The sequence below is a fragment of the Lynx canadensis genome, chromosome F1, assembly GCF_007474595.2.
Source record: "Lynx canadensis isolate LIC74 chromosome F1, mLynCan4.pri.v2, whole genome shotgun sequence".
Classification (NCBI taxonomy): Eukaryota; Metazoa; Chordata; class Mammalia; order Carnivora; family Felidae; genus Lynx; species Lynx canadensis.
Genome location: NC_044319.2, coordinates 9,715,541 through 9,739,572, shown reverse-complemented (window position 1 = coordinate 9,739,572; position 24,032 = coordinate 9,715,541). Strand labels below are relative to the sequence as shown.

The 24,032-nt window shown below is 37.9% G+C and overlaps 1 protein-coding gene and 1 pseudogene across 1 annotated transcript in view; one reads left to right on the top strand and one right to left on the bottom strand.

Moving 5' to 3' along the window:
- MAEL (maelstrom spermatogenic transposon silencer) overlaps window positions 1–21,163 on the bottom strand; it is a 39,452-nt gene extending 18,289 nt beyond the window's left edge. The window contains exons 1-8 of the mRNA XM_030302588.1: window positions 21,032–21,163; window positions 20,675–20,767; window positions 18,755–18,854; window positions 17,653–17,808; window positions 16,021–16,062; window positions 4,946–5,070; window positions 4,478–4,532; window positions 4,213–4,354 (exon numbers count right to left, since the gene is read on the bottom strand). Of these exons, the coding sequence (XP_030158448.1) occupies window positions 4,213–4,354; window positions 4,478–4,532; window positions 4,946–5,070; window positions 16,021–16,062; window positions 17,653–17,808; window positions 18,755–18,854; window positions 20,675–20,767; window positions 21,032–21,163 (845 nt within the window). The remainder of the gene's footprint in view (window positions 1–4,212; window positions 4,355–4,477; window positions 4,533–4,945; window positions 5,071–16,020; window positions 16,063–17,652; window positions 17,809–18,754; window positions 18,855–20,674; window positions 20,768–21,031) is intronic.
- LOC115505152 lies at window positions 5,814–6,282 on the top strand (annotated as a pseudogene).
- Window positions 21,164–24,032: the final 2,869 nt, after the last annotated feature.

The following is a 24,032-nucleotide window of genomic DNA, read 5'->3' as shown; positions in this document are numbered from 1 at the left end:
GACCCAAAAGTAGATTAGAGAAATGGAAACACATCTCACCTTGGATAGAATTCAACATTATAAACATTTCGGTTCTCCCCAATTTATACATTCAATGCAATCCAAGGAGTTTTATGGAGCTAGACTGAAGTGAAGGGATTCTTCTGCATATACATTTTGTTTAAACCACATTAAAAAGAATAAAATCAATAAGGATGGGGAAAAATGCAATAAAACAAGCAAATGGGTTGAACTAGATTTCAAATGAATAATTTCGCCAGACTGAAGAAGGGGAAAGAACCAACCCAAATAACTTTTGAACAAAGTATTTGGACTATGTATCTTCAGACTAAATAACTGAAAGCCAATTCTGAACTATTAGTATGTCATTTTACAGTAGTTTCACTTAACAGTTCTCTAACAATTGACTTTTACTTACTGTATTCTAGGACTGAACAAACAAGAATATTGAGTGCCAGGTTTTTCACTCAGAGAAGAGAAATACAAAAACAGAAAAGTGGAAAAGTAGAAAACAATATGTGTAGGTTTAGTATGAACTCATGGTGAGACAGATAAAAATGTGTGTGGAGGGGGTGTATATACATGTATTTCCTAGCTCTATCCACTAAGGGGAACTAGAATCAATGATGCTCTAGTAGGAATGAACATACCTAGCACCCACATCCTATCTCCTAAATACTCTCCTCCATTTATTTATTTTTTTTTTAATTTTTTTTTTCAACGTTTATTTATTTTTGGGACAGAGAGAGACAGAGCATGAATGGGCGAGGGGCAGAGAGAGAGGGAGACACAGAATCGGAAACAGGCTCCAGGCTCCGAGCCATCAGCCCAGAGCCCGACGCGGGGCTCGAACTCACGGACCGCGAGATCGTGACCTGGCTGAAGTCGGATGCTTAACCGACTGCGCCAGCCAGGTGCCCCAATACTCTCCTCCATTTAAAGGAACCAGGGTTTCTTGGAGAAACGGCTAACCCAAAGCTGAAGCAGGAAAGTACAAGGATGAGCCTGAACGTATTAAGCCAGAAACCAATGAAGCACTGAAAGAATAATGAAGAAATGCCAAAAGGACAGAAACCACTGCTTTGAAGGGACTCCCAATGGCCATAAAGAAACAATGTAAGTATAAAAATAAATTGACAGTAAAAGATTATAGCCCACTGAATAAAACAGGAATCCATGAGTCCATACTCATTATTTTTAAAAATAAAAGCTCTTCCTTACAGTAAGATGTCAACTAATAAATGTAGTAGGAACAACTGGATCAGAAAATCACCATTTCACAGGGGCACCCGGGTGGCTCAGTCGGTTAAGTGTCCAACTCTTGATTTCGGCTCAGGTCATGATCTCACGGTTTGTTCCTTAGTTTGAGCCCCTCATTATGCTCTGTGCTGACAGCATAGAGCCTCCCTCTCTCTCTGCCCTTCCCCCAATTGCTTGAGCTCTCTCTCTCTCAAATAAACAGTAAAAAATAAATAAATAAAAATAAAAATAAAAAATAAAAAATAAAAAATCACCACTTCACAAATGTAATAATTACTGATTCAGGCAAAAATCATCAATGGATGTGAAAACTAACAGGCAGGCTGAAATTTGAGGAGAAGAAGATCTACCAAATCTCAAAATATCTCCCTACAAAATATTAATTTTAAGGTGAAAAACAGTAACTTTTCAATGGCAGAAATCTGGCAGACGATATCTGGCAGACATGATCAAAGTTACCATCAGTAACGGAACAAATGGACATCAGATGCATCCCGATACAACGTACTGAGAAGACACCTAACTTTTGTGGCACTCCTGCCAAAAATACAGAACCTCAATCTACTCATGAGGAAATAACAGGCAAACTAAAACTAAGAAACAGTCTATAAAGTAACTGGCCTATTCTCTTCAAAAATGTCAAGATCAAAAAAGTCACAGTAAGTCATTTGCAAGTATCTTCTCCCATTCTGTAGGTTGCCTTTTAGTTTTGTTGATGGTCTCCTTCGCTGTGCAGAAGCTTTTTATTTTGATGCAGTCCCAGTAGTTTATTTTTGCTTTGTTTCCTTTGCCTCTGGAGACGTATTTAGTAAGATATCTAGTAAGAAGTTGCTATGGCCAATGTCAAAGCAGTTACTGCCTATGTTGTCCTCTAGGATTTTGATGGTTTCCTGTCTCCATTTAGGACTTTCATACATTTTGAATTTATTTTTGTGTATGGTAAGAAAGTGGTCCAGTTTCATTCTTTTGCATGGTTGCTGTCCAGTTTTCCCAACATCATTTGTTAATATATAAAGAACTTATAAAACTGAACATCCAAAAAACAAATAATCCAGTTAAAAAACGGGCATAAGACACGAACAGACATTTTTCTAAAGACATCCAGATGGCTAACAGACACATGAAAAGATGCTCAACATCATTCATCATCAAGGAAATACAAATCAAAACTACAACAAGGTTATCACCTCACACCAGTCAAAATGGCTAAAATTAACACAGGAAACAACAGGTGTTGGTGAGGATGTAGAAAAAGGGGAACCCTCACTGCTGGTGGGAATGCAAACTTCATGCATGAGCCACTCTGGAAAATAGTACGGAAAAGTTAAAAAGTACCTCAAAAAGTTAAAAATAGAACTACTCTACCATCTGGCAATTGCACTACTAGGTATTTACCCAGAGGATACAAAAATATGAATTCAAAGGGGTACAAGCACCTCCATGTTTTAGCAGCATTATCAACAATAGCCAAATTATCAAAAGAACCCAAATGTCCATCAATTGATGAATGGATAAAGAAGATACATACAAAGGAATATAACTCAGCCATGAAAAAAAAAATGAAATGTTGCCACTTGCAATGCTGTGGATGGAGCTAGAGAGTATTATACTAAGTCAGTCAGAGAAAGACAAATACCATATGATTTCACTCATTTGTGGAATTTAAGAAACAAAACAGATGAACACGGGGGGAAAAAAGAGAGAGGCAAACCAAGAAATAGACTCTTAACTACAGAGAACAAACTGAGAGTTACTGAAAGGGACTCGGGCAAGGGGGAAGGGTTAAATAGGTGATGGGTATGATGGGTATTAAGAAGGGCAGTTGTGATGAGCACTGGGTGTGGTATGCAAATAATGAATCACTACATTCTACACCTGAAACTAATATTACACAATATGTTAGCTGAAATTTAAATAAAAACTTGAAAAAAAACTAAACAAAAAGAAAGTCAAAGACTGAGAAACTATTTCAGATTAAAGGAGCCTAAAACAACCTAACTAAATGCAACATATGCTCCTGAGTTGGACCCTAGACTAGATTTTCTTTTGCTATAAAATATATTACTGGAACACTAGCAAAATATGAATATGGTCTTCCAATTAAACAACACTATTATATCAAGGGCAATATCCTGTTTTGATAATTTTATCATGTTACTATACATGTTCTTAGGAACAATATATTGATATTTAGAAGTGAAAAGGCATCATGGCAGCAACTTACTCTCAAGTGGTTCAGAAAAAGAAACTGTGTCTAGAGAGCAAGTTATGAAGAAAATGTATTAGAATGTTAACAATTAGAGGGGAGCCTGGGTGGCTCGGTCCGTTAAACATCAGACTTTGGTTCAGGTCATGATCTCACAGTTCGTGGGTTAGAGACCTCCATTGGGCTTTCTGCTGTCAGCGCAGAGCCTGCTTTGGACCCTGTCTCCCTCTCTCTCTCTGCCCCTCCCTCCCCTTCTCACGTGCACATATGCACTTTCTCTCCCAAAAATAAGCATTGAAAAATAAATAAATGTTAACAATTAGGAAATCTGAGAGAATGACATATAGGACTTTTCTGTACTATTCTTGCAACTTTTCTGTAAACCTGAAATTATTTCAAAATATAAAATATTTTCAATTTATTTTACTTACATATTTCATATATATATATATATATATATATGCAAGAATTCTATGTAATATGACATCTGTTTAAATAAATATATTCTTCCATCAGTATAAAAATTCTAAGTGATAAAGCACCCTGTCAGTTATTTGGTAGTGTGTCTGTTTTTAGTTGCAGACAAAGTAACAATGTATCTGACAATCAATGGAATCCTATATTCAAGGAAATAATGATTCCAAAGTTTCATAGGAAAACACTGCCCATTGATGGAAAAACCAATCTTGTCATATTTTCTCAGTTCAGAAAAGTCAAAATCACTAACACAAAATCATTATAAATACCTTGTGTTGCTAGAATAATCCCACATGGCCACATCTAGGAGGCTCCGAACCCAGGTTTTAGAGGGCTCCTTAAGAAATTTTTGCTGGTAGATTCCCACTACAAGATCTTCTACAGTGAGAAGTTCTAGATCTTGCCTGATTTCTTCCATTGGTAAATAGAAAAACACATACAATTAGTGAATTTAGATACACAGAAGATGTACATCAAAATGGAAACAAACACAGACATTATAAAGCACTTGAACAGTAACCTAGTTTTACTTACTTGATGCCTTTGCCATATGCTTCAAACACCAGTTGACTCTGGCTCGGTCATCAGACTGGAGAAGAAAAAAAATTTACTTGTATTTTCTCCTACATTGTTGTTCAATTGTTGTTCTTTCAAACTGGGGAGATAGGGGTGGCAGGAAGGGAAAGACTAAAGAGTTTGTGACAACTAAATGAGAACCATAAAAAAGAGCAACATGTATTTTAAAAGACTACTGCTATTAATAAAGTTACATTTATAAAGCAATGTTAACAGACTTTGTGAAAAGCAAGGGAGACCTAGGGTAGGCGCATGAAGAAACCAACATGCAGAAAAAGGTCATCTGTTCAGGATTACACTAAACTAGTAAGATTAAAACCCAGTTCTTCAACTCCTAATCTAAAAGAATTTCTTTGGGTACCTTTTGTGGATCTTTTGGTATCTTAAGTGGATAACCTTAAAAAAAAATTCTTACACTGAAATTACCTTGCAGTAGATAGGTGGCCAGCTTCCTGGGTTTGGGTGAATAAAACTATAAAGGTTTTGTAACACAGTTGCTTGGTCATGCCCAGATTCAAAGTTTGAAATAGGAATCTTGTGACTAGAATCACCTGAAGGAAACAAAAAGGAAGTAGGGAGTTCAAAATTTGACCAAGACAAATATGACAAAGTGGGTAAGGAAGGAGGGTATGGGAAGAGGATAGTGAGTAACTCATGTTTAAGCACTTGTACCAAGCCTAGTTATGATTAGGTACTTTATCCGATATTCTTATGAGAAAGGGGATATACACCTATTAGAGAAGAGACAACCGAGAATCACAGAAGTTAGTATAGTAAGTTAAGAGTTGGTGATCAATGGAGTAAGGACTCAAAATCAGGTTTAAGGGACTAAGCCTGTATGTTTTCACTATTCCCCTCTGCTTTTCATGTAAGGCTGGAGAACTTAATAGCAATGATTGCTTTTTTAAAGGTTGTACAATCAAGATTTCCACTTGCAATAAAAAGTGGACCAATTCAGACCAAACTTCCACAAAAATTTAAAATACTTGAAAATATCAAGAGCACACAGTAGCGAGGAATTAATAAACCCAGATGCAAGAGAATATAGAAATTCAAAAAGGCGCTCCAGAGAGCCTAGCTTTTGGGGCAGTTTTTTCCCCCTGCAGTTATTTACCAATTCCAGAAGAGGAGGAAGTTGAATGGCTGAGAAATGTGCTTGTGACAGCTTTGGAGGCCTGGTTTGCTAGGCCTCCAGGTGTCTAGTAAGAGCAAACATAAATCTTTTCTGGAGGAAGGGAACATCATTATAAACCTCAAATTGCTTTAAACTCATTTTTTCAGCATAGTGGGGAAAATGGTGGCCAGGAAGGCAGGAAAGGAGAAGCCCAAGAAGCCACAGCCAGCTGGAGCTGTCAGAGTAATGAAAGGGAAAGTTCCAGTTGCAACACAAGAAGTAATCAGCTGAACAAGAAGCTGCAAACCTCTCCACAAAGCCTGTAAAGATCCACAAATTTGGAAGCACCATAGGTAGTGACAAAGAAAGTCTCAGCCATATCCATCAAACTTGGATCAAGTAAGCCTAGAGGAACTCTTGCTCCAAAAACCCTTTCAGTAGCAGTAGGCTTTAATGAAGATGAAGATAGTGAACAGAGGAAATGACTCCAGAAACAAAGATGAGGATGAAGAATACTGGAAGGGATACACCAACATCGTTAGGACCAAACTCGTTCAATAAAGGAAAGCATGATTTTTCTGATGACCAGAACCTATGGGAATGAAACAGAAAATCTCATCTTGGAAATGTCCATGACCAAGATAATTAAATGATGTGTTCTGAAACTGGGGTGTTGGGTGGGTGTAAAGTTAAAAGGAACAGTTTCCTTTTTTTTAAATTTTTTTTTTTAACGTTTATTCATCTTTGAGAGACAGAGCATGAGCGGGGAAGGGGCAAAGAGAGAGAGACACAGAATTGGAAGCAGGCTCCAGGCTCCGAGCTGTCAGCACAGAGCCCGATGCGGGGCTCGAACTCATGAACTGTGGGATCATGACCTGAGCCCAACTCGGACGTTCAACCGACTGAGTCACCCAGGTGCCCCGCAACAGTTTCCTTTTTTAAAGAACGGTATAAGATTATCTTTGGAGACTTTTTTTTTTTAAGATTGAGTGATATATAAATGAATTTGAAATTAGAGGCAATTTAGGTTTTATATACAGATTTGAAGACATTTACTAATTTTATAGTTTCATGTGATTAGCTTACAGATAATAGAAAAATCAGAAATGGTATCTAAGAACTGCATTTTTTTTCTTTTCTTTTTTTTTTCCTCATTTTTTTTTATTGCATTTTTTTTTTAATGTCTATTTATTTTTGAGAGACAGAGCATGAATGGGAGAGGGGCAGAGAGAGAGGGAGACACAGAATCCGAAGCTGGCTCCAGGCTCCAAGCTGTCAGTACAGAGCATGAGGCGGGGCTTGAACCCACGAGCCATGAAATCATGATCTGAACCAAAGTCAGACACCCAACCGACTGAGCCACCCAGGTGCCCCTAGAATTGCATATTTTTTAAGACACTATCAAGAGGGATGCAAAAAGTTATTATCTATTTATTTTTTTTTTTTTAATTTTTTTTTTTCAACGTTTATTCATTTTTGGGACAGAGAGAGACAGAGCATGAACGGGGGAGGGGCAGAGAGAGAAGGAGACACAGAATCGGAAACAGGCTCCAGGCTCTGAGCCATCAGCCCAGAGCCTGACGCGGGGCTCGAACTCACAGACCGCGAGATCGTGACCTGGCTGAAGTCGGACGCTTAACCGACTGCGCCACCCAGGCGCCCCTAAAAGTTATTATCTATTTAAACTGCAAACAATTACTCTTGACTCCTGTCTCCCAGGAACAGCCTGTATTGGGAAGAAAATGTCACTGGACTATTGACTGGAAGTACATTAGATAAAACATGGTTTGTTTTTTTTTCCCCCCTAATGGGCATTTGTTTTTGATCCTCATAAACTAGGTATTGCATTGCTATCAGCTGGTACAGATGCCTACCTCTTTAAAAAAACTTTGTTTTCATTTTATGTAAATTCTTAAGTATTTGAAACAATACATTTCACCTTAATGGGTCCGGTCTACCTTCGTTAGTCTTCAAAGACCATCTGCTACCAAAGTAAAATCAGTATTGTGAACGTGCTTCTTAGTTTTTGTTCTTAGCTAGTTCCTGTAAGCATTTCCACCAGATCTTGAGGCAACTCATGAAGAAGTAGTTTCTTTTAAAATACAAACTACCACCAAAAACTTAAATGTAGGTATAATACTTAGATATGTGGGTGTTTTTGTTTTTTAAAAGGTAGTAACACCAAAAAACCCACACTGTATGAAGATGAAAACGAGAAAAATGCACTTTCCATACCTTTGTTAAAGCTTAATTTACTAATTTATGAAAATGGAATTTGATTTGAACTTAATACAAGAAATCTTATGTTAGTAAAATAATATGGCTATTTGAATTATACATATATTTTTTAAAGTATTATATACATTAATCATGTACATTTTAGATACTGAAGATAAAAATAAAGAAAATACATCTTTAAACATATTCTATGGAATCTCCAACCACATTGTTAGATCTATGTACTATAGGCTTTCTAAAAACTTTAATTTTTTTAATGTGACAGTTAAGCACATCTTTAAAAGCATAATCACAGATAAAAGAAACATACAGTAAAATGATTTCCTTGAAAACTCCTGCAATGTTTAATTTGGAAGCAGCTTCAGACTACTTTATTGGTAGCAACCACTCGCTGAGCGCTTTTAAACAGGGATTAACTCCAGAGAAGCAGCCTGTTTCCTAACGCTTTGTTCATTTGCATTTTGCTTTTAAGTTGAAAGTAAACCCCAAGTAAAACAATGGAAATATATATAGAACTATCAGTTCTTACATGATTTAATTATATCATAATACATGAATTTAACTTGCTTTAATGTAAGCAAACTTTCCACTTTTGTCCATTTTGTTGTTTATGTTAAAATAACATCTTTTCCTACATATATATTGTCTGGACTCAAATGAATTATTAACCTAAGGTCAAGAGGGGAGAGAAATGACTGAGATGGATGTCTTTACTAAAATACCACTAAATTTGTCAAACTCAAAAAAAAATCATTTTTTCAAACATTATATATGAATAACCAGGTACAGGATGAAAGAAGAATGAGAACCAAACCAAATTTGATAGAATGAGATCCAAAGTATTCCAGCTACTGAAATTATTCAGTACAGATGATAAATATTCACGCTTATGATCAAATTATGAATTTTATCACAAAGTTATAAAAAAGGACACACAGGAAGAGTTCAATTTCTGATAGCAACAGACTAGAACTCTATGAATGAAACACCTGCTTGAGAGCACTGCAGACAGAAAACTACAGTAAGGAACCGGGGGTCCAAAATCTTGGAGAAGAAGGAATCCTAGAAAGTGGATTCTGGCATTTGGGTTCATTGGTAATTTGGGGCATTTATGAATTCTGGAAGAGGAGATTTAGAGTCTGATAAACTGAGCAGTTTTCAAAAGACTTAGATATATAAGAATTAAAACTATTATTCCGGGGGCGCCTGGCTGGCTCAGTTGGTGGAGCATGTGACTCTTGGTCTTTGAGTTGTGGATTAGAGCCTCATGCTGGGTGTGGAGATTACTTAAAAATAAAACCTTTAAAAAAATATATTACTGTAGGACCACCTGGGTGGCTCAGTCAGTTAATCATCCATCTCTTGTATTCAGCTCAGGTCATGATCTCACGGTTTGTGGGTTTGAGCCCCACGTTGGGCTTTGTACTGACAACACGGAGCCTGCTTGGTATTCTCTCTCCCTCTCTCTCTCCCCCTTCCCCTCTCATACGCTCTCCCTTTCTCTCAAATAGGTAAATAAGACATTAAAAAGTATTACTCTAGTATTACTTGTGTATATTAAAAATTATAATTAAAAGAATATTCAATTGCCTTCTTGCTTCCACTGTTTATACTCAAGTCAATTGCAAATTTTACAGATGATCCTTTGGTGGTAATCTGTCTACCTTCCCCCCCTTTTTAGAGATCAATCAGAAATAGACTCTTAAAAGATATGAACCCAATTTTACATTATCTCAATCCCTGAAATTGGATTAAGGTACTCTGAGATGGCTAGTGACAGCATCTTTCTGCCAGAAGCAGTCACAAATTTTCTTCAGAGAAGAATAACAAGTTTTTCTATATACTGTTCAGCCCTCAAAAATAATCAGATGGGGGTTGGGGGAGAAAAAAATAAGACATATGAAGAGATCAGGTATCTTGACCTCAAGATAACCAACAGACCCCCCCCCCCCCACAAAAAGATCCCTATGTTTTTCAGACATAAGGCTTTAAATGTTCAGAGAAGTAAAAAATAGATTATTTTAGCAGAACCATAAAAGAGAACCAAAGGTAAATTAAACTGAAGACACATTCTCTAACCCATTTTAGGATGGCAAAATAACCTTGAGAACAAAATTAGGTAAGATTAATCAAAGTCTTTAACATGAACATACAAATCCTAAAACAAAATATTAGCAAACCAAATTCAGCAATTTAAGAGCTATACAGTCACTATAATGGGTTTATTGCTGGAATGTAAGATTGGTTTAGCATTAGCAAATTACCAGATGAACAAAAAGACACAAATCACCTGAGATACAGAAAAACTATTCATTAAAATGTGCAACTGATATCTCTAACCAAACTGGGAGTAGAAGGGAACATCTTTACCCTGATCAGGAGTATATACTAATGCACTAATATATGGAATCAGAAAAGACCCCAAAATAATGTCAGCCAGAGTAATGTTAAAATAGAAAACCAAAGCTGGAGGCATCACAATTCTGGACTTCAAGCTATGTTACAAAGCTGTAATCAACAAGACAGTATAGTACTGACACAAAAACAGACACATAGATCATCAATGGAACAGAACAGAGAACCCAGAAACGGACCCACAAATGTATGGCCAACTAATCTTCGACAAAGCAGGAAAAAATATCCAATGAAGAAAGACAGTCTCTTCAAGCAAATGGTGTTGGAAAAACTGGACAGAGGCATGCAGAAGAATGAAACTGGACCATTTTCTTAAACCACACGTGAAAATAAATTCAAAATGGCCGAAAGACCAAAACGTGAGACAGGAAATAATCAAAATCCTACAGGAGAACACCAGGCAGGAACCTATTTGACCTTGACCGCAGCAACTTTACACGGTCTCCAGTGGCAAGGGAAACAAAAGTAAAAATGAACTATTGGGACCTCTGTGCTTCTGCAAGTGAAGGAAATAAAATCAACAAAACTAAAAGGCAACTGACAGAATGGGAACAGATATTTGCAAACGATGTATCAGATAAAGGGTCAGTATACAAAATCTATAAAAAACAACAAACTCAACACCCAAAAAACAAGTAATCCAGTGAAGCAATGGGTAGAAGACATGAATACACTTTTCTAAAGAAGACATCCAGAAGGCTGACACATGAAAAGATGCTCAACATCACTCATCATCAAGGAAACACAAATCAAAACTACGAGATACCACCTCACACCTGTTAGAATGGTTAAAATTAACAACTCAGCAAACAACAGATGTTGGCGAGGGTGCAGAGAAAGGGGAATCCTCTTGCACTGTTGGTGGGAATGCAAACTGGTGCAGCCACTTTGGAAAACAGTATGGAGGTTCCTCAAAAAATTAAAAATAGAACTACCCTACAACCCAACAATTGCACTAATAGGTATTTATCCAAAGGATATAAAAATACTGATTAAAGGGGCACATGCACCCCAATGTTTATAGCAGCACTACCAACAACAGCCAAATTATGGAGAAAGCCAAGATGTCCATCGACTGATGAATGGATAAAGAAAATGTGGTACAAGGGAATATTATTCAGCAATCAAAAAGAATGAAATCTTGCAATTTACAACAGCATAGATAGAACTACAAGTGTACTACACTAAGCGAAGTAAGTCAGAGAAAAGACAGATCTCGTAGGATTTCACTCATATGTGGAATTTAAGAAATACGACAGATGACCATAGGGGAAGGGAAGGAAAAATAAGATGAAAACAGAGAGGGAAACAAACCGTAAGAGACTCTTAAATACAGAGAACAAACTGAGGGTTGCTGGAAGGGAGGTGGGTAGGGGATGGGTTAGATGGGTGACGGGCATTAAGGAGGAGGGCATTTGATGGGATGAGCACTGGGTGTTATATGTAAGTGATAAATCACTAAATTCTACTTCTGAAACCAATACTACACTATGTTAACTTGCGTTAAAAAAAAAAGTGCATACGAAAAATAAGAAAAAACTACAGCCAACAACATACTCACCGATGAAACATTAAAAACTAGAGTTCCTAACCAGCACAGTTACACACATTTTTAAAATTTTAAATAAAAAAATAGGGGCGCCTGGGCAGCTCCGTCAGTTGAGTGACTGACTTCGGCTTAGGTCATGATCTCATGGCTCGTGGGTTTGAGCCCCGCGTCAGGGTCTGTGCCGACAGCTCAGAGCCTGGAGCCTGCTTCGGATTCGGTGTCTCCCTCTCTCTCTGCCCCTAACCCACTCACATTCTATCTGTTTCTCTCAAAAAATAAACATTTAAAAATTTTTAATTTAAAAAAAAAATATATAGATTAGGAAAAACATCATTTCACAGATCTAAGGAATTGACCAAACTCAAGAATTATAGTTCAGCAATGGTTGGATAAAACTAAAACATAAAAGTAAATAAAAATATAATTTCAAGAGACATTATAAATCATAAAATTTATAAGCTACAAATTTAATGAGATAGTAAGATCACTGTGAAGAAAATTATGAGTATTATAAGGCATCACAGATCCAAAATTAAAATGTAGCCCCATGTTCACAGAGTATCATGAAGTTGTCAGTTTTGTCCAAAATGATCTAAAGATTTAAAGGTGATTCCAATCTAAATTTCTTTTTTTTTTTCAACTTTTTTTTTTTTTTTTTTGGGACAGAGAGAGACACAGCATGAACGGGGGAGGGGCAGAGAGAGAGGGAGACACAGAATCGGAACCAGGCTCCAGGCTCCAGGCTCTGAGCCATCAGCCCAGAGCCCGACACGGGGCTCGAACTCACGAACCGCGAGATCGCGACCTGGCTGAAGTTGGACGCTTAACCCACTGCGCCACCCAGGCGCCCCTCCAATCTAAATTTCAACAAAGCTTTTTGTGAAGCATGATACTCTGAATTGTATGGAAGAGCAAAGGGTCAAGAATAGCTGTGATGTTCCAAAACAAAGTCAAGGAACTTGTCTAAGTAAATATTATCAAAATACTGTATTCAATGGTACGAACACCAAAAAAAACACAAGTAGACCAACAGAACAAAATAAATATATCACAAAGACCCATGCATCTGCAGAAATGTGGCACTACATACTGACGAACAAGCTGATTATTTAATAAATGACGCTGAGGGGCACCATGGCTCAGTGGCTCAGTCGTTGAGCGTCTGACTCTTGATTTCAGCTCAGGTCATGATCTCATGGATCTGGAGTTCAAGCCCTGAGTCCTGCTCTTCACTGAGCATGGAGGCTGCTTGGGATTCTCTTTCTCCCGCTCGCCTGAATGCACTCTCTCAAAATAAACAAACATTAAAAAAAAAAAAAAAACAGTAATAATAAATGATGCTGAGACAACTAATTATCGACACAGGAAAAAAAAAGAAATAGAACCTCTATTTCACACCATTACACAAGTCAGTGCCAGGTGGAATAAGAACTTGGGATATGAAAAACAAAACTTAATAAAAGCTATCTTTATCTCCTGCAGGTAGAAGAAGATTCTTAAATAAGACATTAAGAACCCTCAAAACCCTAAGGGAAAGGAGGATACATTTACTAAATTAAAAATAACTTCTGTTCATTGAAAGATGCCACAATGACAGTAAAAAAAAAAAAAAAATACAATGCATACACTGAAAATAGGTACCTGTAATTAAGTCAGTAAGCAGATACATAATAAAATTCCCCAAACCAATATAAAAGACATTCCAATACAAAAATTGGGGAAAGGTAATGTTGAGTTAAAAAAAACAAATACAGGTATGGAAACAAGCACACGATGTTAATTACATAAAAGTTCAAAAAAAACCAAAATTAAATATACCCTTTAATTTTTTTTTTTTATTTATTTTTTTTTTTAAAAATTTTTTTTTTTCAATGTTTATTTATTTTTGGGACAGAGAGAGACAGAGCATGAACGGGGGAGGGGCAGAGTGAGAGGGAGACACAGAATCGGAAACAGGCTCCAGACTCCGAGCCATCAGCCCGGAGCCTGACGCGGGGCTCGAACTCACGGACCGCGAGATCGTGACCTGGCTGAAGTCGGACGCTTAACCGACTGCGCCACCCAGGCGCCCCTACCCTTTAATTTTTTTTAATGTTTGTTTATTTTTGAGAGAGAGCGAGCGAGCGAGCAAGCAGGGGAGGGACAGAGAGCGAGGAACAGAGGATCCAAAGTGGGCTCCATGCTGACAGCAGAGAACCCGATGCAGGGCTTGAACTCACGAACTGTGAGATCATGACCTGAGCCGAAGTTGGACGCTTAACCAAATGAGCCACCTAGGTGCCCCTAAATACACCATTTAAATACATATGTATTCACAATAAAACTATTCAGAAAAGAGAAAATGATTAGCACAAAATTCCAAATAGTGTCTCTCTCATAAAAAGGGAGGGGGATGCAATCAAGGAGAGCTACAGGGACCTTCAGTGATAGGGCACCGCTATTATTTCTTCAGCTGACTGGTGAATGCACAGCTGTTCATTAACGTTCTTTATACCTTAAGTCAATGTTATACTCTTTGTGTATGAAGACTAATTTTAAAAGCTGATAGACCTTTTGTACGGGAAGCCAAAAGCAGTTTTCAAAGCTTTGCTTTTTTTAAAGCAGAACTTCTCTCAAGAAAATTAACCAGTAAAATGGACAGAAGCAGAGCTCCTCTGGTTAAAGTGGGGGAGAGAGAGAAGGTCCAAGACCTCCTACTCCCACACTCTCATGCAGAATCTGAAGTACCTTTTCAGAGAAAAGCAAGGCAGTGGGGGTGGGGAAATTAATGGATTCCGTACCAAAATCTCTTGAAATTCTTTGATTCTAATGTGCTAAACCATAACACCCATCCATGAAGTATTCCCGCGATTCACTTACACATATTTCATAAAAGGCCAGATAGCACAGGAGCATTTGAAAGATCTACATGTACATTCCTTAGTTACTACTTACACTGCATCCACATGTAAATTTGCTTCAGCATGTTCCCCTTTGAAACATGATCTTTTCCTAAGCATCAGGTTGATTACACTAGCATAAGCATTTTTAGTTATTATGTCGACACAGCCATCACTCTAATAGAATCATTTATTTTATTTAACTGGCACATTTCCCAGCGTTATCAAATTGGCAATTTAAGACATGTCTAAATTGATGAGCTCCAAAAGATCTAAGTTTCCTGAATGAACTGTGTTCAATTTTAATTAGTTTAAAATAACATATTAAGAAAACCCTTCTAGAGTCTTTAATAGGTTTTTAAGAACCACACTTTCTGTTAATCTGGTTGACTTGAAAATGTTGTAAAAATAAGCCTTAAAAACTTTTTTTTTTTTAAATCAAGTACTTATCAGAACCAGAATAATAAACAGTAAGCCAGTGGCACTCTCATAAAGGAGTGTCTGGCAAATTGCAGGGATTCCAATGCACTCAACAGATGAACAAACCAGAAACAGCTTAAGTAAAAAAGTGAAGTTAATTCACCAGCTAAGTTTCTATTTTTGTTTTACTACCACCTATTTAGTTGAATAACCTCAGATGACGTAATACGTGGGGAGATTAGCTAGGTTCACACTTCAAAAACTGCAACAGTATTCTTCTGCTTTATACATTTTTTTTTTCATTCAAAGCTACATAAAGGAATCAACTAAAAAAATTTGCCCTTATCTTGTTCCACAGTCTATGGCCCTGATCCCAGGCAAAACAAAAAAAGGACTAGTACATATTTTTCACGAAGACTGGAAAAAACTCAAAGGACGTAATTAAAAGTGACTCTAAAATGTTCTCTTCATTTATGAAGAACAGCATTATAAATGTTACATAATAGCTGCTTATCATGCATATTTGAAAAACTTAGCATTTTTAAGTAAAAAAACTTAAAACAATGATAATTTTGAATATAAATAAAAAATAAAATTATCATGATTTTCATTCTAATCACAGAGGAAACTTGCTAAAACCTAGTTTCTAAAAGAGTTTAGTTCAGAGCTTGGGTATACAGTCATATCCTTTGGTGTCCCACAAATCTATTTAATTTTCAGGTTTTTAAGGATCACATGCGCCATCTATCATTTCTATGAAGAGTCTCCAACAGTAAGATTATTCTTCCTCCAAATTATGTTTTACATGTTCATTTAAAGCAGTTAAGTCTTAATCAGGTACATACACATTCAATGCCTATATTCTACCCCATTCATTTATACTTACTTGCAGCCTGACAATGAAACCGAAATCCTCGTGGAATTTCACCTATAATACAAAATATTTTGTTGAGAGAAGTTCTCTGGTTTTGCTATAGCAATATTTCATAGGATGATCAAGTCATAAATAACATAGGTAGGTAACTGTTACTGCTATGTGAAAACACAAACGATTAAATTTTCATAGAGATTTGTTTTGTTTTGTTTTACCCAGAGGAATGAGGAGTATTAAAGAATTTTGGTATATTGTCTAAGCTGTTTTAAAAAGGAAGTTACTCGTAGGGGGCACTTGGGCTGCTCAGTCAGTTAAGTGTCTGGCCCTTGGTTTCAGCTTAGGTCACAATGTCATGGGATGGAGCCCTGCTTGGGATTCTCTCTCTCCCTCTCTCCTCACCCCCCCACAGGCTGTCTCTCAAAATAAACTTTATATGTACATAAAAAGAAAGTTACAGAAAAAAATACTAGGTAAAGAAAACTTGGGCTAAAGAAGTCTTAACGAGGGGTCCAGAAGGCCCTTGATATAGGTATTCATGTATGTATTTAAAAAAAAAAAAAAAAAGTCTCCAAATTTTTAAATTTTTTGTAACCATATGAAGAAAAATAGTTATTTAACTTATTCTAAGCAACAACTCTCACAGGTGTGAGTAGGATAATTAGTTTTTAGTTTTTCTGTCATCTAAACACAAGGAAAAGTGCTGGCCTGTACTAATGAATTTTATTTTTTATTTTTTTTATTTTTATTTAAAAAAAATTTTTTTTTTAACGTTTATTTATTTTTGAGACAGAGAGAGACAGAGCATGAACGGGGGAGGGGCAGAGAGAGAGGGAGACACAGAATCTGAAACAGGCTCCAGGCTCTGAGCTGTCAGCACAGAGCCCGACACGGGGCTCGAACCCACAGACCGTGAGATCATGACCTGAGCCGAAGTCGGGCGCTTAACCGACCGAGCCACCCAGGCGCCCCTGTACGAATGAATTTTAAAGCAACTGACAAAACTAAAGATGAAGTTCTCTCCTCAACCTCTTTCCCTTTACTCTTCTCCCTATATAGTTCCCCTCCTTGCCTTAAAAAGTATTACCTCTACCTCTTTTGCTTGAGTGGAATATCCAGAAAAAGAAGTATTGAGAACATCTGAGAAGCTATTAAGTACTAGGCTATTTCCATACCTTCTCTTGTATTCCTTAGAGCAGCCAACAATAGGAATTATTCCCACTTTACTGATAAGCTAATAAGTTCAGAAAGGTTAATAACTTTGCTGAAGGTTACAAAGCAACATCAAGTTAAAAACTAGTGATCGCCAAGATAAAGGATGGGTTAAAAAAATAAAAGAGCAAAGGCATAAAAAGCTTTTAGAAAATTCCAAGACGTAAGGCCATAGGCAAGCAAACGCCAGGCTACATACACATTTTCAGGTATACCATCCACCCAACTCTAATGCTTTCTTGAGGTTAAAAGCTTCAACTAAAAAACCCTGTGTAAACACCTAATTCTTAATGATTTTTCAACCAATTATGATGAAGTCTTGTTACATTTTAGGAACTCAACTATGCATCAACCTTTAAGAAAACAAATATTGTTAAATAAACTCAAGATAAAACGCATAGTTTTTAAGATCTAGCATCTACCCACTCTACTTACCAGGATTTATAAAACTGTGGAAATCTGCCATAATACCTTCTTGGAGAGAATATTTAACACAGCCTATTTCACAAGGGAGGAAGCGCTGTTCACAATGAGGAGGTAGTTCACCATGGCTAAAAATGTTCAAAAAATAAAAAATGCCTCCAAGGAGAGCTAAAAAAATAAATAAAAAGAAAAAAAAAAGCAGTAAGATAGCACAAATAGATGAGAGTTTACCCCTCTACAAAAGAAAGTTTTAGAACCGTTTTCCTTGTGTTCCTATAATCCTAAATGAGCTGGAAATGAGAAAACTAATTATCTGTACCAGATAAACGAATCAAAATTTTTATAATTATACTTATCAAGGATTACAGTGGTAACCACTCTGCATGAAGCAACAAAATTATTCAAATTTGCAGCCAGCTCTACATAATTTAGTTAGACATATGCCTTGAATTTCAGGAATGACTTAAGAAAAGCTGTGACCCATATTCAACAAATTCAAGAGGTGTGGGAAATAAAGCCAAGTAGAATCAGTGTAGAAAAACTGCGTGATATAAACTATGGACAATTTAGTTCACTCTTTACTTTTTACCAATTTACATAAGAACACCAATAAATTCTCTAAAGGAAGAAAGAAATATGAGATTGCGAGAAGGGTTTTATACACCAGGATTGGCCACAATTTAAGACTGTTAAAAGTTTATTAATCTTCAACAAATTCATAACACAATAAAAACAGCCAGAAGGAATAACAAGGGCTCTTATTAGCTACATTCTTTTCCAGGCCAACTCAATAATTCAACCTTCTCTTTGTAATTTAAATGTATTTTAAGGGTCTAGTTATAAACACTTAAATCTAAGAAGTATATTTAGTAACACATGAAGTGGTTATTAACCAAGAGACCAGATTTTTGTATAAAACAAAACCTCTCCAGTGTTATTTCAACAAACGCAAATTAGCTCATCTTTTACAACTTTAGCACCACTCTAATTTGAACACTCGTAGTCAGTTATTTTGAAATGCAGGATCAAAATGAACAGAACATATATTTACTGATCATTTGATCATTTTGAGCACCCACCTTTATCTAAGCAAAACATTTTAGGATTATTATACCTTGGTCACTTTTTAGAGACAAACTTGACATATCCGGGGGTGAAACATTCTGCTTTGGTACAAGCATGCCTGGCCTCCTCAGTGGGGTGGAAAAAGGTTTCTAAAGAGGAAGAGAATTCATCACATTCTTAAACTCTTACTGGTCACTTTATACATATACTTAAAGTCAGCAAAATAACAAAAACAGCTCATAGATTACTTCAGTAACCTCTCTAGGCCAATGAACCCCAATGAGTAAATAAACACATATCTGTCAGTGACACCAACAGCCCAAAGGGAGACAAGGGCAAAATCTGTAAATATTCTGAATCAAAAGATGAGTAAACAACCAATTCAACTATTCCTGAAAACCATGTGCCCACTACTGATAATCCAAAAAAATTTTTTTAATGCCCACTACTGATAACCTAAATCAATCCCACTGAATCACATAATATATGCCAGCCCAGTGACCAAAAGAACATTGTTCGACAAAGTACTTTAACACGATTTTTGCTAAAAATAAAAACCCGATCATGCTGACTCCAAGTCTCAATGAGGTATGTACACAACATGGCTTACATTATGAGAGGAAATTTCTTATGAGAAATTATAGTAAAAAAAAAATCAAAGCCCACAAGTATAAGTACCAATGCAACTGATTAGAGCTTCTACTCAATATACATCTACAAAATAAAACAATCTCTCAAACCTAAAGCAAGCAAAGCTCTCTTGAACTTCAATCCGAAGTTTAAAAAAAGAATGGAATTTTACTATGTAAGAATGGAAAGAACACAGACGGAGGGGAAAAGTCCACAACTACCCTGAATTTTTTTTTCATGTTTATTTATTTTTGAGAGAGCATGCACACGGTGGAGGGACAGAGGATCCTGGCTGACAGCAGAGAGCTAATGAGGAGCTTGAACTCACAAACCCTGAGATCATGACCTGAGCCAAAGTCAGCCACTTAACCAACTGAGCTACCCAGGCACCCCAACCCTGCATTTTCTTGATACAAATCAACAAGAAAATTTTTTAGTACTTTATCATTTTACTAGTCATAACTTTACCCAAATAAACTTTATTCAATTCTTACTATAAGGCACATTAACCTTCATCAGCATGTGCAAGTTTTGTTATTTCCAAATTTCAAACACAACAACTGGTCTGGTTCCAAGTGTCATTTAAAAAGACAGAATGGGGGGCGCCTGGGTGGCGCAGTCGGTTAAGCGTCCGACTTCAGCCAGGTCACGATCTCGCGGTCCGTGAGTTCGAGCCCCGCGTCAGGCTCTGGGCGGATGGCTCAGAGCCTGGAGCCTGTTTCGATTCTGTGTCTCCCTCTCTCTCTGCCCCTCCCCCGTTCATGCTCTGTCTCTCTCTGTCCCAAAAATAAATAAAAACGTTGAAAAAATTTTAAAAAGACAGAATGGTCCAAGCTACTTTTAAACATTCAAAAAGGGAGTCTTTAATCACAAAGGGGTTGAAAGGAACCCTTAAAGATCATCTAGTACAAATCCTAAAACCCAACTCCCCCATTGCTGATCATGGTTTATTGGTTGCAGGTTTCCGAATAGGGATTTCCCTGTTTTGGTGATTTCACACCACCCAATAACAACAATGTGTGGTTTGCCCTAGCTAGGGAACCTGTTGGCTCTTTAAATTTTTTCCAGTAGGCTCCCTGCCCAATGTGGGGCTGAACTCACAACCCTGAGATCAAGACTCGCAGGTTCCACCAACCAAGCCAGCCAGGTGCCCAGGGAGCCCGTTGGCTTTTTAACAGGCATTCTGACACCAGGCAAAAGAAAAAAAAAATCCTTCTTTGCATTAACCCAACTCACCCACCAGCCTACCCTTTTAGTCTACCCTTCACCCATTCACTCCTCCAGCATTTACTGAACGCGCCGATGTGCCAAGCAGGTAACTGCTCTTCTCTAACTTTACCTGCTTCTCCGAAGGCCTAGAGTCCTTTCCCTGGGCTGCTCTCCACTCCCGAGCCATTTCTGCATACTTCTCCTTTTCTTCCTCCCTCAGGAGCTTGGGGACATTTAAGGGGACAGAAAGGAGAGAAGCGGCAATGAGGACCGAGTGCCCTAGGCCCCAGACGCGGAAGCCTAGACTTTCCAGGAGGTTTCCGCGTCGGTTTGCCTTAGGGCCGGACTTCCTTTCCCTCTAGCAGGGGCCAAGGGGTCACTGGTCGCTTCGAGGCCTCTATCCTTCCCGCCTCGCCCTCTCACCTGCCCAACTGCCTGCTCTACCCCCCCTGCCCCCCGTTGCCCCCCCCCCCCCAGCCTTACTTACCGCCCAGTCAGCAGAGCAGTAGGGGATGGCATCAGCTACGCGAGCCACGGGCAGGCCTCGCCGCCGTAGTTCGGGGATCTTCTCCTGCACAAAGAAATAGTAGGCATTACGGCTGGTCCTGCGGTTTGGCATGGCGAGCGAGGCCAAGATTCGACGACCCGGGCCTGAGACAGCACAAGCCGCCGGCGCCCTCGCCGGGCTCCCGCCCTTAGTAACCGAGGCAGGCGCCTGCGCGCGAAGGCCTGGGGCGCTCAACCAATCAGGGCGCGGTGCGCAGCCGCATTGGCCTTGCCGGGAGAAAAGCAGTCCGAGGCGGACTCGTGGAGCCGTGGGGGTGGGGTGGAGAAAGGGGGGGGGGGGGGGGGCTCGGTCACAGGTGCAAAGCATTCTGATTGGCTGGGATGAGGCGTTGGTGCGTGTGCTGTCACGTGGAAGGCTCGGCGCAATTCCTGTACATTGTTGCGTAGTATGTGTTAAAGTAGGTAGAGAAAAAGAGGACTGGTGAGTTGTTTAGGTTCTTTCATGTTTTACGACTGTAAAAGGCCGGCTCTGTGTCAAGCACTGTGAAAGGTGTTGGGTGGGGGAAAGAGACAGGAGCGCGACAAACAAGATCTTTTCCCCCAAGAAGTTTACAATCTAATGGGGGGAGTTTGAGAAGGAAGGTGACGGAACAAGTGCATCAACCAATATGGGGCACGCGGGGCGGGGGGTGTTGTTGCCTTTTCGTTTCGCCCCCCCCCCCCGTTCTTAAATTACACTTGTTATGGTTACAAAGAACATGGGGTTTTATAAAGCGGTTTGCAATATGTGAGGAAGAAAACCGACAATAAAAAGCTGAGATTTAAAATAATGTCCCTGAAAAAAAAAAAAACATAAATAACGTCCTTGAATAAAATTTTATAGGTTTCCTCAGAAAGGTCAGGAATATATTTGTAGCTGCTATGGAAACTTGCATCTTTTAATTGGTTACTGCTGGTGTATACAGAAGGTTTTGGTTTCAGTGTTATATATGCTTCACAAAGAAATCCCCTTACGAGGTCAGTTTATTAAGCATGTGTATACATGTTGATGTATATATATTTTAAATGTTTTTTATTTTATTTTTGAAAGAGAGAGAGTGACAAAGGATCCGAAGTGGGCTCGGCACCGACAGTAGAGAGCGAGATTCGGGGCTGGAACTCACGAAGCCGCAAGATCACAACCTGAGCGGAAGTCCGGTCGTTCAACCGACTGAGCCACCCAGGCGACCCGTCGTATATGTTTTTAAGTCAAGAATAGGAGTTGAAAACTTATTAAATGCTTTTTGTGGATCATTTCAGGTGATCATATGGTTTTATTCTTTAATTTGTTAATATAATACATGATACTGCTGGGGGGGGAGCGCCTGGGTAGTTCAGTGGATTAAACCCCCAACTTCAACTCCGGTCATGATCTAGGTTGGTGGATTCTAGCCCTTCATCGGGCTCTGTGCTGATGACTCGGAGCCTGGAGCCTGCTTCAGATTCTGTGTCTCCTTCTCTCTCTGCCCTTCCCCTGCTCGTGCTGTCTCTGTCTCTCTCTCAAAAATACATAAATATTAAAATTTTTTTAAATAAATGATCCTGCTGGATTTCTCTAATTTTGAAGCAGCCTACTTTTCTGAGTATAACCTCTTCTTGATCATGAAACAGTGTTTTTTTTTTAACTTAATATAAGATTTTTTGCTTCCTTGTTTGAAGTGATACTGAATTATATTTTTGTGCTAGCCTTACAAAATGTTGGTATCAGCATTGTGATAGAATGAACTGCCATCTTTTTCTCTGTTCACATTAAACAGTATATGGGAATTATTTATTCCTTCACAGTTTGGTAGAACTTACTGGTAAAAGTCTTTGACCCTAGTATAGCTTTGGCGGATAGGGTTGCCCTTGTTTACCATTTCAATAGTTTGTATGGTTATTATTTTTTTTCAAGTTTTCTAATTTTCCTTCTGTCAAATTTGGTAATTTACATTTTTTAGAAAATTGTCTAATTCATTTAGGTTTTCCAATATATTGGTTTAAAATGTTGGCAAGGATGTGAAGCAACTAGAATTTCCATATATTATTGGTGGGACAATTGCATGACAGTTTCTTATTTACCATAGGACCCAGAAGTTCCAGTCTTTAGGAGAAGTGAAAACGCATATCCACACAAAGACTTATACACGAATTTTCATAGCAGCTCTATTTATATTCATTAATAGATTAACTGATAAGCAAATTGTAGATCATCTGTAGTAGACTGCTACTCAGGAATTAAATTAAATGGAATGAACTATTCAACGCAAATAAATACCAAGATATTTTGTTGAGTAAAAAAGGCATACGTAAAAGACTACGTACTTTATACAAAAATGTATAAGTTTGTACACAACTTGAGAAAAGGTAAGACTGTAGTCATAGAAGTCAGGCCGGTGGTTACCTGGGGCCAAGAGGTAGGGTGAGGGGTTGCCTGAGAACTGACACAGGGAAACTTCTGGTTGGCAGAAATATTCTCTATCTTGACTGTGGCGTCAGTGGTTACAAGTGTTATATACCTGTCAAAACTCCTCAAATTATACACCTGAAACGTATGCATTTTATTGTGTGTAAGTTATACTTCAAAAAGTTGATTTAAAAACCAAAACCTTTATTGGCATAAAAATAATATTTGCTTATATTTAAAAATATATGTATTCTAATATTGCCTCCCCTTTTCATTCTTAACGTTATTTATACCTTTTGTCTTTTTTCCCCTTAACACTTGCCAAAGTTTATTTTATTGATCTTTTCCAACACCAGGTTTGGGTTTCACTGATGAAATGTATAGTTTTCCTCTTCATTTTAATTTCAGCTTTAAGTTTATGACTTCCATCTTTCTGCTTATCAGAGGCTAAATTTGGGGTTTTTTTTTCTACTTTCTTGACTAAAAGCTTCATTCAGTTATTTTCAATTTATATTTACTATCTTTAGGTTTCTTATTTTTCCTTTTTCTTCCTTAG